The sequence below is a fragment of the Leuciscus leuciscus genome (genome assembly GCF_965113295.1).
Source record: "Leuciscus leuciscus genome assembly, chromosome: 22".
NCBI classification, from domain to species: Eukaryota; Metazoa; Chordata; class Actinopteri; order Cypriniformes; family Leuciscidae; genus Leuciscus; species Leuciscus leuciscus.
The window spans coordinates 37,244,722-37,260,935 of NC_138746.1; the positions used below are offsets into that span (position 1 = coordinate 37,244,722).

General features: G+C 42.4%; 1 protein-coding gene across 7 annotated transcripts in view; it reads left to right on the forward strand.

Annotated features, from left to right (window-relative positions):
- Positions 1-4,489: 4,489 nt before the first annotated feature.
- Positions 4,490-16,214, forward strand: part of ccdc88ab (coiled-coil domain containing 88Ab) — a 100,984-nt gene continuing 89,259 nt past the window's right edge. For 4 of the 7 annotated variants that reach the window (XR_014201393.1, XR_014201394.1, XM_082153225.1 and 1 more), the window contains exons 1-2: positions 4,490-5,243; positions 5,326-5,423. Coding sequence is in view for 5 of the 7 variants with exons in the window: in XM_082153225.1 (XP_082009351.1) it covers positions 5,184-5,243; positions 5,326-5,423 (158 nt within the window). In the remaining 2 variants the exon portion in view is untranslated. The remainder of the gene's footprint in view (positions 5,244-5,325; positions 5,424-16,214) is intronic. The other 3 variants (XM_082153228.1, XM_082153229.1, XM_082153227.1) reach the window with 1 other exon arrangement.

The following is a 16,214-nucleotide window of genomic DNA, read 5'->3' on the forward strand; positions in this document are numbered from 1 at the left end:
CACACAACACAGCCGACACAGGTAAATACACAACACAGCTGACACAGGTAAACACACAACACAGCTGACACAGGTAAACACACAACACAGCTGACACAGGTAAACACACAACACAGCCGACACAGGTAAATACACAACACAGCTGACACAGGTAAATACACAACACAGCCGACACAGGTAAATACACAACACAGCCGACACAGGTAAACACACAACACAGCTGACACAGGTAAATACACAACACAGCCGACACAGGTAAACACACAACACAGCCGACACAGGTAAACACACAACACAGCTGACACAGGTAAATACACAACACAGCCGACACAGGTAAATACACAACACAGCTGACACAGGTAAACACACAACACAGCTGACACAGGTAAATACACAACACAGCTGACACAGGTAACTACACAACACAGCTGACACAGGTAAACACACAACACAGCTGACACAGGTAAATACACAACACAGCCGACACAGGTAAACACACAACACAGCTGACACAGGTAAACACACAACACAGCCGACACAGGTAACACACAACACAGCTGACACAGGTAAATACACAACACAGCTGACACAGGTAACACACAACACAGCCGACACAGGTAAATACACAACACAGCCGACACAGGTAAACACACAACACAGCTGACACAGGTAAACACACAACACAGCTGACACAGGTAAACACACAACACAGCTGACACAGGTAAATACACAACACAGCCGACACAGGTAAACACACAACACAGCTGACACAGGTAAACAAACAACACAGCCGACACAGGTAACACACAACACAGCTGACACAGGTAAATACACAACACAGCTGACACAGGTAACTACACAACACAGCTGACACAGGTAAACACACAACACAGCTGACACAGGTAAATACACAACACAGCCGACACAGGTAAACACACAACACAGCTGACACAGGTAAACACACAACACAGCCGACACAGGTAACACACAACACAGCTGACACAGGTAAATACACAACACAGCTGACACAGGTAACACACAACACAGCCGACACAGGTAAATACACAACACAGCTGACACAGGTAAACACACAACACAGCTGACACAGGTAAATACACAACACAGCCGACACAGGTAAACACACAACACAGCTGACACAGGTAAATACACAACACAGCCGACACAGGTAAACACACAACACAGCTGACACAGGTAAACACACAACACAGCCGACACAGGTAACACACAACACAGCCGACACAGGTAAATACACAACACAGCTGACACAGGTAAACACACAACACAGCTGACACAGGTAAACACACAACACAGCTGACACAGGTAAACACACAACACAGCCGACACAGGTAAATACACAACACAGCTGACACAGGTAAATACACAACACAGCTGACACAGGTAAATACACAACACAGCCGACACAGGTAAATACACAACACAGCCGACACAGGTAAACACACAACACAGCTGACACAGGTAAATACACAACACAGCCGACACAGGTAAACACACAACACAGCCGACACAGGTAAACACACAACACAGCTGACACAGGTAAATACACAACACAGCCGACACAGGTAAATACACAACACAGCTGACACAGGTAACACACAACACAGCTGACACAGGTAAATACACAACACAGCCGACACAGGTAAACACACAACACAGCTGACACAGGTAAACACACAACACAGCCGACACAGGTAAATACACAACACAGCTGACAGAGGTAAACACACAACACAGCCGACACAGGTAAATACACAACACAGCTGACACAGGTAACACACAACACAGCCGACACAGGTAAATACACAACACAGCTGACAGAGGTAAACACACAACACAGCCGACACAGGTAAATACACAACACAGCTGACACAGGTAACTACACAACACAGCTGACACAGGTAAACACACAACACAGCTGACACAGGTAAATACACAACACAGCTGACACAGGTAACTACACAACACAGCTGACACAGGTAAACACACGTGCTAGAAGAGGTTTTGTTTTGTTTGTTTCTGGTCCTGCTTCGGATGCCACGATGCCATCAAGCGGTCTCTCTGGTCGTAATCAGTCCTTCACTGACCAATCAGCGTTCATTAGCAGAATGCTAGCGTGTTATGGGCAACAACAACTCACCCTGTAAGAAATCGAAAGGACATAAGTACTCGTTCATTCAACTTTCGACCTATAACCCATGTTGAACTTGCAAAACCTACAATAAAATCTGAGATTTCTCAACGCCAATCGGGTGAAAGAGACAAATTTAGCCGTCTAGTGCCATAGACTCCCATTCATTCTGCACTCATGGGCGATCGCCCCCAGTGGAACTCTGGTGGAACTACAACCAAAATTCGGTACAATAGGACTTAATAGGGAGTGGCCAGGCTCTCCGTAGACGGGCTCTGACCTAGTCCAGCTCCTCCTCTCTTTACATGTAATGGGTGGGGCTTGACCTAGTCCAGCTCCTCCTCTCTCTACATGTAATGGGTGGGGCTTGACCTAGTCCAGCTCCTCCTTTCTCTACATGTAATGGGTGGGGCTTGACCTAGTCCAGCTCCTCCTTTCTCTACATGTAATGGGTGGGGCTTGACCTAGTCCAGCTCCTCCTTTCTCTACATGTAATGGGTGGGGCTTGACCTAGTCCAGCTCCTCCTTTCTCTATATGTAATGGGTGGAGCTTGACCTAGTCCAGCTCCTCCTCTCTCTACATGTAATGGGTGAGGCTTGACCTAGTCCAGAGGTAATAAATATGAATTGCAGTAATTACTATAATTACTGTAATAAAAATGGCAGTTTTAGTATTGCAGGATCAGGCTGTTGCAGGAGTGGCGAATAAGAGCGGCTCACACACACACACTGATGTCTCTGCACACACACATCACCGCATCAGCAGGACCTGCACCTGGAGAGCGACAGGTGGCCGATTGCCCTGAACCATCTGTCCGTCCGTAAACACACACTCAGTGTGCTGAAGATCACACAGACGCCTGTGACACCACAGAAACTACTGTCTGACACTGTTTACATGAGAATCAGTTATCAAATTATGAAAATGAGAAACATCTGTTAAATGTGACACATAAGCACGTTTATGCAGAAATGATGAGGCCCATGATCTTCCATAGTTATAACCTCTTCAAACCAACTAAGTTAAGATTTTATATTATTATTTATAAATACCCAAGATTATTTGATTTGATGTTATTGTCACCACAACAATTCATGTCAAATTAAACTGTACTTGGATACACTGTCAGTGTGGCTGTGGACGTTTAACGTCTAATTCACTTTTTTATAATCTTTGTTATTTTAATCAAATACGGACTTCCTCAGACACTAGCTGTGAAAAATGTGTGAGATGCGACTAACCTGGTTAGGGTTAACCTCTGTTATTGTGAAAGTTTGCATTTATAGTTTCTTCTTAATACTATTTTATGTTCTCCAGCTGTTGCTTTGTTAGAATATCATTCATTCATGCAGATATGAAGGACATATTGATCCATTTCACATTTCCGAGTTTCTCAGAAGCGGACTCGTCATAATTGGGTAAACTTCTATAGCGGTGAATGGGAGAATACATTATATATTTATTGTGTTCCCGTTTGCTCAAATACCAGAAGAAAAACTCAACAATAGTGTTTTCACAACTTCCAAAAGAGAAAAAAATAGAGAGATTAATAACAGTGAGAAGAGAGAAGGATGTCAGCTTACGTCACTCCCACAGCATTTACTCGTTTTTGTAATTTGATTCAAAGCCAAAGGTAATATAATTCTAAGTAGCAATAGTGTTATAAATGTACATACATTAAAATACACATATATATATATATATATATATATATATAAATTTGCAGGATTTACGATTACGATGCGGTGATGATTTTTGTAAGTCATAATTTCTACTTAATAATTTCTGTAATAATTGCAACTTTTACGACATCATTTTGACTTTAGAATCTATGATTTACAAAAGCATTTTTCCTTATGTGGCGGGAATGGACTTCCACGTGACTCAATCATAGGTTAGTAAATAAAAATGTAACAGTTATTTGCTTGACGCCACGAGATGTCACCAATGATTCATCTGACAATTAAGAGCTTCATATAATTTCTGTCCACATATTGTCAATTAATCTATTTTGTTTTATTATATTATCGGCTACTGTGAGTCGAGCGCGCGCCGCTTCGTTATTTTCTCCGTGTCGGTTTATAACGGTTCATCATTTCACAATCGCGCGCGTGTGTGTGTGTGTGTGTGTGTGTGAGAGAGAGTGTGTGTATGTGTGTGTGTGAGAGAGAGTGTCTATGTGTGTGTGTGTGTGTGTGTGTGTGTGTGTGTGTGTGTGTGTGTGTGTGTGTGTGTGTGTGTGTGTGTCCAACTCAGTCAATGTTTCCAGACTTCCTCCCTCCGGATGTCGCCTAGTGAGGGAGCATCAGGCGCACAGTGGGCGTGTTCGCAATGTCATTCTCATAGTACGCAGTGTGTATCCGCTACTGCGCCCGTTATGCGCATACAGGACCTGTGAGTGAAATAAAACGCGGTATTTATGTCTGAGATGATAACCGGACAGGTAATTTCGCATACTCAAGTTCATCCCTTCCAGTCGCTGTTTATTAGTGTGCAGCCTATAGTGTAGTGCGCTTCGGGCGTGTCATTCACACTCATATATATTTTATTATTCTTTCTTTATATTGAATTTACAGTAGAGGAATACAGAGTCAAACTAAACCCACCCATCTGGTGACCCCCGGCGTGTGTGGCGGAAGTGTGCAGTAAATCAGTGCCCTCGGTAGTGTGTTTGCTGTAGTACAGGCGGCGCTTTGTTTCAGTCACACACACACACGCGCTCGACGCGCCCCGCACACTTCCCGCTGGAAGCTCGACACGTCACGGCGAATCTAACGGAAAACAACGGCTTTTCTCTCGGGATGAAGGGAGAGTTCGCGCCGCTGGTCTGACGGAGGACACGCGCAGGGTTTCGGGGGCTCGGGCTCGGGGTTCGGGATCGGAACTGCAGGATTCTCCCGCACTCCTGCTGCGGGATCTGGAGGAATAATACGCGATGGATGTCGACAGAATGAGCGCGTTATAAACACACTCCTTCCCAGAACTCTCCCGCTTTATTTCCACTCGACGGACACGATGGAGGAGGTTTTCACGGCTTTGTTGGAGGATTTTCTGCAGTCTCCTCTGGTGTGCTGGGTGAGCGCGCGCTTCATCAGATCGTGTGTGTGTGTGTGTGTGTGTGCTGCGCGTTCATGTGTGTGTGTGTGTGTGTTTGCAGGTGAAGACTGTCTCTCGGCTCCCCTCGGATGGCTCTCATCTGTCGGAGTTTATGACTTTAGTGGACGGGCTTTATCTGAACGACATCATGATTCAGATGTGAGTACAAACAGATGCGCGTTACCGTGAGTGAAGATCTGGAAACACTTCATAATCCGCATTTATCATCAGCTGATCATCCTTACATTAGTCTAATACAGTGACACACACATACACATACACATATAGGATGAAATCAGGCTGGTTATACATGTGACTCATACAGTATCATCATCACAACTGTGATTGGGCTGTAGATGATCACATGACTGATGTTTGTGATTATGGGTGTCATATTGCTTTTATACAACAGTTCAATAAGTCAGTAACACAAACAGTGCAGCCAATCAGATTTCAGGATCACAACTATCTGTTTAGTCACCGGCTGCTTCTGATTGGTCGATCCAGCTAAACTGACCTGTCCATATTCGATCAGATCTTCATTAGTGTGATTAATGCAGTGATGTCTTAAAGGTGCTCTAAGTGATGCCGGGAGTGTTGACATTCGAATTGTTGTCAAACAAAACGGAGGCTAGTTAGACCCTCCCTCCTCCTCATCCCATCTCCTCCCTCCTCCCCTCCCTTCCGGCATAAAGGAAAGTCAAAGTAATCACTACAAACAAAGTTAAGTTTTACTGATACTTCATTCAATGTGTAATGTCACCAAGTTAGATAAATGCTTTTATATATTGCAGAACAGAATGCAGAAAAAGAGAAACATTGTCTTATAATTGCTTCGCCACCTGAGGTTATAACTATAACTATAGCTCCCATACAAGGACGCAATAATAGCAAGATAACGTTAGCTTCGCGTTTCCCAGTGAGCATAAACAACGGCGGCGGCGTAAACAAATTTAGTCAAAGTTGTCAATAGCCAATAAATGAACATTCACATTCATAACTAACAGTGGATGAAAACAATCATTCACACAAATTGTCGCCCTACTGTGAATTTGCTTGATCATTTACAATAGAGATTGATCGCTAGCTGCTAGAAACATAACGTTATATGTTGTATTCACCAAAGCTAACGCTGACTGCATAGTTCTAGCTAATTACATCCTTGTGTTGGTTTGGCGAACATGAACATCCGTTTAGAAAGAAAGATGGATTTACCTGTTCTGCAAAAACAGAGCAACTGAATGTGGATTGGGTTCTCGCCACCTTTCGAGGGTTTTTCCGATGTAAATTCGGGACTTCACGCGTTCCTTATCCTTGTCCCTCTTCTTTGCAATTTGTTCATCGGACACCTCTTTGGTCGTGTTTCGGCCATAATTCAAACTTCCCTCTTCATGCTTCTCTCTCCTCCACACACCCTTCATGTCCACGCACACTAACCTCCAAACCACACCCCTCAAATACTTCTTGTCAGTGATTGGCTGGAGCACTGTTTGTTGTGTTTCGTGGTGCGGGTGAGCCCAGTTTGTTTTTGTTGCCGTTTGTGGAGCCTGTGGTGTCTAGAGAGACAGTGTGTTCAGGGGACAGGCAGCTAGCGGATAGTGAGGAGATGTTTGCTGTATGTGACAAAAAATTTTTTGGCCTAAAAAACGCGTGACATCACTTAGAGCACCTTTAATGAACATGTTTGTAAGTGTAAGATGTAGTAAGTGTTCCAGTTTAGTGACCCTTCAGTATGTGTGTTTACTGTATCACACCAGCCGTTACTGTACATGAACATCAGTGTATCCGCAGTGTGTGTGTGTGTGTGTGTGTGTGTGTGTGTGTGTGTGTGTGTGTTCACTGGCTGTCATCTGTGATGATTGTGTATTCACTGACGGATTCATGTGTGTGTGATGTGTTCAGCTGCTACACACACACACACACACACAAGTGCATGATTGTTCCGCTCACTGACGCCTGTGTGAGCAGCAGTGTGTGTGTGTGTGTGTGTGTGTGTGTGTTGTGTGAGAGTAGCAGTGTGTGTGTGTGTACTTGTACAACTATCTCTGTGAGGACCAGTTTGAGTGTTAGACCAGTGGAGTGAGGACAGAGAGAGTAAAGTGAGGACATGTTGGCCGGTCCTCAGTTTCTGAGAGCCTTTAAAGGCCTGTTTGAGGGTCAAGACTTGGTTTTAGGGATCAGGTTATAATGAGGTTAAGGGTCGGGTTAGGGTCAGGGGTCGGGTTAGGCACTTAGTTGTGATGGGTAAGGTGAGGGTAAGCGGCTAGAGATTGCGTTGTGTCAATGAATGTCCTCATAAAGATAGATGTACAAGAATGTGTGTGTGTGTGTGTGTGTGTGTGTGTGTGAGTGTGTGTGTGTGTGTGTGTGTGTGAGTGTGTGTGAGTGTGTGTGTGTGTGTGTGTGTGAGTGTGAGCACAGTTAGTTCATTGCCCACTCTGGTCTTGAAAGTGACTGTTTTCTGAATGCAGTGATGTTGGGAAATGCAGCTTTAATGATGCGGTGTAATAATAACAGCGGTGTGTGTGTGTGTGTGTGTGTGTGTGTGTGTGTGCCGGTCTGGAGGAGTATGATAGTGATGCGTCACACAGAATTCATCAGTAAAATGATGATGATTATGATAACAGTTTCCACAGATTACAGCATTATATTTACTTCACTACATTGCAGTGTGTGTTTGCAGTGTGTGTGTGTTTGCAGTGTGCGTTTGCAGTGTGTGTTTGCAGTGTGTGTTTGCAGTGTGTGTTTGCAGTGTGTGTTTGCAGTGTGTGTTTGCAGTGTGTGTTTGCAGTGTGTGTTTGCAGTGTGCGTTTGCAGTGTGTGTTTGCAGTGTGCGTTTGCAGTGTGTGTTTGCAGTGTGTGTTTGCAGTGTTGAGTGCATGAACGAGCATGAGCTTGTGAGTCCTGTCATCATAACAGCGCACACATGGATCATAGGGATGGGCACGGGTACTCGAGAACTCGTACGGTTCTTAGTAACAATCTAGATCATTTCCGTCCCATCTCAAATCTTCCATTTATTTCAAAAAGTCTTGAAGAAGCAGTGGCAGCAGTGGCAGCAGGGTCACAGGGTCACAGGGTCATGCGCTCCTTAGCAGTAATAACGTGCATGACTGTGTTCAGGCAGGGTTTGGTTCTGAGCGTGGCACAGAAGCCGCCCTAGCCGAGTAACTGATGATCTGTTAATGATGGCGGATTCTGTTCTGGTTTTACTTGACTTGAGTGCGGCTTTCGACACAATTTCACACGATATTCTCTTGAACCGTTTATCTGATATTGGTATCACTGGTGTACCTTATGCCTGGGTCACTTCATACCTTTCAAACCGTACACAGTTTGTACAATTAAAACAAAAGCCTCTGTTAGCTGTGGTGTCCCCCAAGGCTCTGTCCTAGGTCCCCTATTGTTCCTAATCTACCTTCTCCCCCTCGGCAATGATTGGTTATTGCAGCATTTGGGGTGGTTCCTGAGGTCTGATTGGTTAGCGTTAGACGGCACGCCTTCCGGACCGGAGAAATGAAGTGAAACTGGTCATGAAACTGGACTGGAAACTGGAAACTGGTCACGCCCTGCCCCTGCCCTTCCCCACACATGCCCTGCCCCTGCACATGCCCCGCCCCCCACACACCCCACCCCGCACATGCCCCGCCCTGCGCATGCCCCACCCCCACACATGCCACGCCCCCCGAGTACTCGAGTACTCATTTTTTGAGACCTGTCAGTGATCGAAATGAGAAATTAACAAAAATGGCCATCCCTAGTAAATAAGAGAGTGTTGTTCGATGTCGTGGGATTGATGGATTATAACGTGAGTTTTATTCTCGCTGGCGCTGAATTGATGTGATTATGATTGACAGCTTCAGTGATTATAAAGGCTCTTTCTCTCTATAATCCCGTCACACACTGAAGAATATGTGTTTTAGACCCAGAGTTTATCAGTTAAACAGTTAAATCATCAAGAGACGCTGAACACGATCACAGCGGTCACACACTCTGTGTGTGTGTGTGTGTGTGTGTGTGTGTGTGTTTCTGTGGACCGTCTGATGATCTACTCTAGATCTTCACATCTTCTCCCTTTATTCAGATATTATTAATATGTGTGACAGATTTAGTAGTAAATGGTAAATGTGTAGTTGTAGTTGTGTATATTGTGTAGTTGTGTTTGGAGTCGATGGTTTTATGTATTTATAATAACGCAGTGAAACATGACAAACTGTGCGACATCATTTTCATCCAGGCTGTCAAACAAAGAAATGATGAACACATGCAAAACCAAGAGGGAACTGAATATTAATAACTGATTATGTTGTAGTCAGTGTTTGCTTTCTCCTGACAGCTTCTTGTTTTTCTATGCATTATTCTTGCTTAGTAAAGTAAACCTGTAGCTGTAGTTTGCCTTTTTTGCCAGATAATGTTGTCAGATAAATAGCTTTAGTGTTTTGTTTTTCCTCCTTATTAAAAGTAATATTTTCCTCATATTCTGATGGTGTAATGTATCTTGTCATTGAAACATGAATAATGAACATGACACGCATCACAATAACCGGATCTGATGATGGGTAATTAGAGCTGCAGGATTATGAAACTAATCATAATTGTTGATTATTTCCTTTGATATTATAATTGTGATTGTTAAAGTTGATGAATGGAATTTACATTAAAATGCTGTAGAAGCGTAGCCGGAGTGAATACAGAAATGATCAGGGAAACACGGACACTGTAATCATTACTGATGAATTGTGCAGCTCTAATTTCCCTTCTCTAATATTATCATGAAGAAACTCACTTTAGCCCATATATAGAGCTGTGGCTCGCTCTCTCTGTCCAGACCAGTGTGTGTGTGTGTGCGTGTGTGTGTGTGTGTGTGTGTGTGTGCGTGTGTGTGTGTGTCCAGACCAGTGAGTGTGTGTGTGTGTGTGTGTGTGTGTGTGTGTGTCTCCAGGCCAGTGTTTGCTTTCTGCAGATACTGTCAGCTTCCACATCACACACACAACACTGAGAGCAGCACACACTCCTCTGTGTGTGTGTTAGGGGTGGAACGGTACACAGAAGTCACGGTTCGGTTCATACCTCGGTTCAGACATCACGGTTCAGTACGAGTTCTGTACAATGGAGGGAAAAGAAAAACAGAACTGCAGAAGGCTTGAGCATGTCTCAGGCTGTTCCACCAAAGGAAAATAAATTACTTAAGCCTTGCATTTTTTTAAATAGGTTTTATTAATAAAGGCATAGAACCAGTATATTTGTAGTGCACTGACAGTAGTTTTATATTATTAGTTTATTAATTAAATTAATAAAAGACAAAAAGACCTTGAGTTATGTTTGGTAACTGTACCTGAATGAATTGAAAATTAATCTGCTACATTTCAGATTAATATATTTGTTTTCCTTACAATTGTAATTATTAATAACTTAAACACTTTGCAGTTTGAATGATGTCCTGTATGAACAAAATGATGGAGTATGTTTTTATGTTTCCACTGTTCGATCGCGCCCGCGCCTCACACACACACACACACACATAAATATAAGTAAACACTTTGCGACTTTTCGATCGCGCCTGCGCCTCTCTCTCTCTCTCTCTCTCTCTCTCTCTCTCTCTCTCTCTCTCTCTCTCTCTCTCTCTCTCTCGTGCGCATGTGCGGAGTGTCTGTGGGGAGCGTGTGAGCGGAAGAGTGCGTGGCGTTTTTGAGTGAGTTTCAAACTGTTCCTTCTTTTCTGGGTTTATTCCTTTTGAATATTGCTTTGGGTTAGAGGACAGAGAGTCGGAGTGCTGACTTCTGTCAGCATAGCTGATAGAGATGGGCTCAAACTCCGATGGTTTTTCTTGTTTGTCTGCTCGGCATGCGTGCAAGTGTATGCCGGCAGACGCATCAGTGTCCATTGAGAACGTTTTGGTTGCAATTGGCAGAGAAATAGGTGCACAAAACATCATGTCTGCTTCTAGAATGAATAAAGCAATGGTTGTTTTTTTTAAAGAAGTTGAAATGGTCAATCATTTAGTGGAGTGTGGTTTGACTGTTCATGATGTTTTTATTCCTGTATTACCCTTGTCTAACCTCTCGAAAAAAGTAATGTTGTCAAACGTACCCCCGTTTATCTCTGATAAAGCGCTTGAAGGGATTTTAGCTCGTTATGGAAAATTGGTTGGGACGATTAAGATGATTCCTCTGGGTTTAAAAACCCCAGAGTTGAAACATATCATGTCATTCAGATGTCAGGCTGTTATGATACTGAGTGCTGAATTTGCAACGCTTGAAGTGTCGGTTAAACTAACGGTGCTTGGAAAAGATTACACGATCTTTATCAGCACTGAGTCCATGAAATGTTTTGTTTGTGGAAAATATGGTCACATTAAAACAGCCTGTCCTCTGGTTAAAGAGGCTCAAACGGCAAGAAATTGAGTTGAATCTGATTCAGGGCAGATTTTGAATGATGAGAGTAACATTAGCGATCCGGCTGGGGTGAGTGGTGAAAGCGCAGCGCCCGATCCGGCTGGGGTGAGTGGTGAAAGCGCAGCGCCCGATCCGGCTGGGGTGAGTGGTGAAAGCGCAGCGCCCGATCCGGCTGGGGTGAGTGGTGAAAGCGCAGCGCCCGATCCGGCTGGGGTGAGTGGTGAAAGCGCAGCGCCCGATCCGGCTGGGGTGAGTGGTGAAAGCGCAGCGCCCGATCCGGCTGGGGTGAGTGGTGAAAGCGCAGCGCCCGATCCGAGCGCTGAAAGGTCCGCGCTTACTGACATCGGAGAACAGTTGCATCAAGGTTGTAGTGTTGTTATCACTGAGACTGTTGCTAAAATAGTTGATTCTGGACAGAGTGAAACCAACGACAGTGGGCAGGCTGTTGTTGAGTTAGAGAAATCTAGTGAACAAGATCGGCCTAAAGTGAGTGATGGCTTGAATGAGACGCAGGCATTAAGTAGTAACGTGTCTGATATTCATACTTCAAAATCGCAAGTAATGGATAGTGATTCGGACAGTGATTGTTCAGAGTCGATTGCTGATGAATTGTCTGAAGCTAACTCTCAGGGAAGTACTGCTGGTAGATTTGCAAAGTCTCGATATTATACGGTGGAACAACTCAATGACTTTTTAGACGCCACAAAAAATCAGAGAAAGCCAGAAATTGAAATGTTTTTTGTTGATTTAAGGCTTTTTGTTGAGTCCTCGCTGATGGCTATGAAGAAAGCCACTTTAGAGGAACTGGATCAGCCTAGGCGCTACCGCCTTAAAAAGTTTGTGAGTGCTGTCAGAAAAAGACTAAAAAACCCTTAAAGAGTCATGATGAACAGGAAATATTGGATTATGTATCTTTTCTCTTTTTTAATCCTGATGGCATCCTTTAACATTGGATCTTTAAATATAAATGGCTGTAGGGATGTACAAAAGAGAACTACTTTATTTAAGTATTTACACCTTAAAAAAGCAGATGTAACTATGTTACAGGAGACACATACCGATGCCTGTAATGAAGTCGACTGGACAAACGAATGGTCAGGGAACACTGGCCTTAGTCATGGCACAAATCTGAGTGCTGGTGTTGCGTTTTTATTCTCAAAACGTGTAAAAAATGATCCAGACTTTCTAGAAATAATACCTGGACGCCTATTGCGTGCTGATATAACAATAGACAATACTAGTTTTTCATTTTTTAATATTTATGCTCCTAATATAGGAAGTGAACGAAGTGTTTTTTTTGGAAAACTTTCTGAAGAATTGTTGAAATGTCCTCAGGATAACATTGTTATAATAGGTGGTGATTTCAATTGTACTGTAGATCACAAATTAGATAGAAATCATGAGGAACCCCATCCTAGTTCAGCGGGTGTTTTTAAATCTTTAATTAATAGACACAATCTGTTAGATTTGTGGAGAGAGGCTTACCCTCATGTTAAACAGTACACTTGGTTAAAAATGAATTCAAATAAGGTTTCTGCTGCGAGACTGGATCGTTCTTATGTTGAAAGGGGTAGCAAAGGAAGATTTTATGGCAGTTGTATCTCACCAACATCTATGTCAGATCACCATTTTATTTCTATGTCTATGTCTGTTCTGTCGTCTAAACCCTATCAGACACACTGGCACTTTAATAGCAGATTACTTCACGATCACATCTTTGTGCACTCTTTTGATCTCTTGTGGAAATCTTGGAGGGAAGAGAGATTTAGCTATACATCTTTAAATCAGTGGTGGGACTTGGGAAAGGTGCAGATTAAAAACTTTTGCCAACAATACACTGCACATAATACAGAAAATTTGAAAATGAAAATGAAGATTTTGGAACAAGAAATTCTTCAGCAAAGCTACATCAACGAAGGTGGCGGATTATTGTCAGCTGACATCATCAAAGCGAATAAAAGCCTTTTGAAGGATTTATTGGATGAACAGGAGAAGGAAACTGTTGTGAGAACAAGATATTTAAAGCACAATGAAATGGATGCTCCAACTGCCTTCTTTTTTGGACTAGAGAAAAAGCCAAAAGAGCAGGAATTTTTCCATAAGCTGAAACTTTCTAATGGCAGTGAAACTACTGACCAGCGAGAAATTATAGCTTCTGCTATTTCTTTTTACGAGAACCTCTATCAGTCAGAACACTGTGAGGAAGCAGCAGTTGAAGAACTTCTTCAAGGTCTTCCACAGTTGTCAACGACTGAGAAGAAGGAGCTGGAGGGATTTCCGACTTTTGCTGAGCTGTCGAGTGCTATGCTGGGGCTGAACAGTGGCAGATCACCTGGGCTGGATGGTCTGTCTGCAGAGTTCTACAAAGGGTTCTGGAATGTGCTTGGACAAGACTTGTATCATGTTTTTCTGGAGTCCTTTAACCAAGGTACTTTACCCTTGAGCTGTCGAAGAGCGGTGCTGACATTAATACCCAAAAAAGGAGATCTTGGATACTTGAAGAATTGGCGTCCTGTTTCATTACTGTGTACTGATTTTAAAATACTGTCAAAAGCTATAACCAATAGGTTGAAGAAATGTATGGCAACTATAATTCATGAGGATCAGTCATACTGTATCCCCAAAAGAACAATCTTCGACAACCTATTTTTGATAAGAGACATTATTACAGTTGCCAAAACACATCAAGTTGATATTGGACTCTTATCTCTAGATCAAGAGAAAGCTTTTGACAGAGTGGACCATTTATATTTACTAAAGACTTTGAAGGCTTTTGGTTTTGGTCCACAATTTATCTCCTGTGTTAAATTATTATATAGTGAAACATCTAGTATGCTGAGAATTAATGGGTGCCTGACTAGACCTTTTGCAGTAACTAGAGGCATACGGCAAGGATGCCCTCTTTCCGGACTTTTGTACTCAATTTCTATTGAACCTTTTCTGTCATCTTTAAGGAAACGATTGCATGGACTTGTTGTTCCTAGGTTTCCAGAAATTCCACCTGTGAAACTCACAGCATATGCAGATGATGTGACTGTATGTATCAGGAATACTGATGATATATCTGCCTTGATTTCTAGTTTGGAAATTTTTCAAAAAGCAACATCTGCTAAAATTAATTGGGATAAGTGTACATCCCTGCTACTAGGTGAGTGGCAAAATATAGACCCTCCTCGGCTTCCACAACAATGTAGCTGGATTAAGGATGGTTTTAAGGTTCTTGGGGTACATTTGGGAACTGACCTTTACATGAAAAAGAATTGGGAAGGTCTAGCTGATAAAGTTACGGGCAGACTACAAAAGTGGAGGTGGATCCTTCCGAAGTTATCTTATAGAGGGAGATGTTTAATTGTCAATAACTTGGCAGCCTCAATGTTGTGGCACCGGTTTACAGTGTTGGATCCTCCTAAAGAGCTACTTGGTACAATTCAGAAAAGTTTTGTCAATTTTTTCTGGGATGGGTTTCATTGGCTTCCTCCTGGGGTTTTATATCTCCCAGTGATTGAAGGAGGACAAGGACTCATAGATTTAGAAGGAAGAATTAAAACAATGAGACTTCAAACGTTACAGAAATTGCTATACTGTTCAGATAAGATTCCCTGGATTGCATATAGCTTGTCTATTCTCCAAGATATAGGAGGAATCGGAATAGATAAGCAGTTGTTCTTAATTGAAAAATCGTTTGTCTCAAAAGTAAGTTGTTGTCTTTTAAAGTTTTATGAGTCTGTGTTTAAAGCTTGGCAATTGTTAAAGAAGGTTAGGAAGGAGAGTGAACATTATGGTGTTTTGGAACCATTATTTTTTAATTCTCTTTTTAAAAAAAACTCATCGATTTCAAGTACAGTAGTGGACATGTTTCTAAAGACTGGAATAGCTACTGTAATCGATTTAATTGATTCTACAAAAGGTCAATGGCGTGCGGCTGTATCAATAGCTGATCAAGTTGGGCTGAGATATGTTGAAGGGTTAGTGGAGGATCTTAAAAAACCTTTTCCTCAATCTTTCTTGACCTTTATAAAAACTTTTTTTGAAAATGGTGAAAAGTCCCTGACCTTTCCAGATCTTAGAGTAGAAATAGGATCTGAATTGGATGAGGATTTAAATAATATGTTGTTATTAAAGGGATTTAAAGATGTATTGTTTCAGAATGTGGAAAAAAAGATGTTGTATGGAATGTGTGTGAAATCTTTGTTCTATGCTCAGTTGAAAGGACGCACTGATACTAAATGGAGAGAATACTTATCCATTTCTTCAGAACTAACTCCATCATGGAGGTGTTTATATAAACCCCCTATTCCTAAGAGGTCTGGAGATCTCCAATGGAGAATACTCCATTGTGCTGTGGCAACAAATAGTCTTGTGTCAAAATTTAATGCAAAGGTTTCATTTGTATGTCCGTTATTGTAATGTTCTTGATACTGTTTTTCATTGTTTTTCTGATTGTTTTAGATTAATTTCTTTGTTTGAACTGTTGGAAAAAATATTCACTGAACTTGGGTTTATTTTTACCAAAAATCTGTTTATTTTGGGCTTGAAATACAAGAAGGAATGGAAA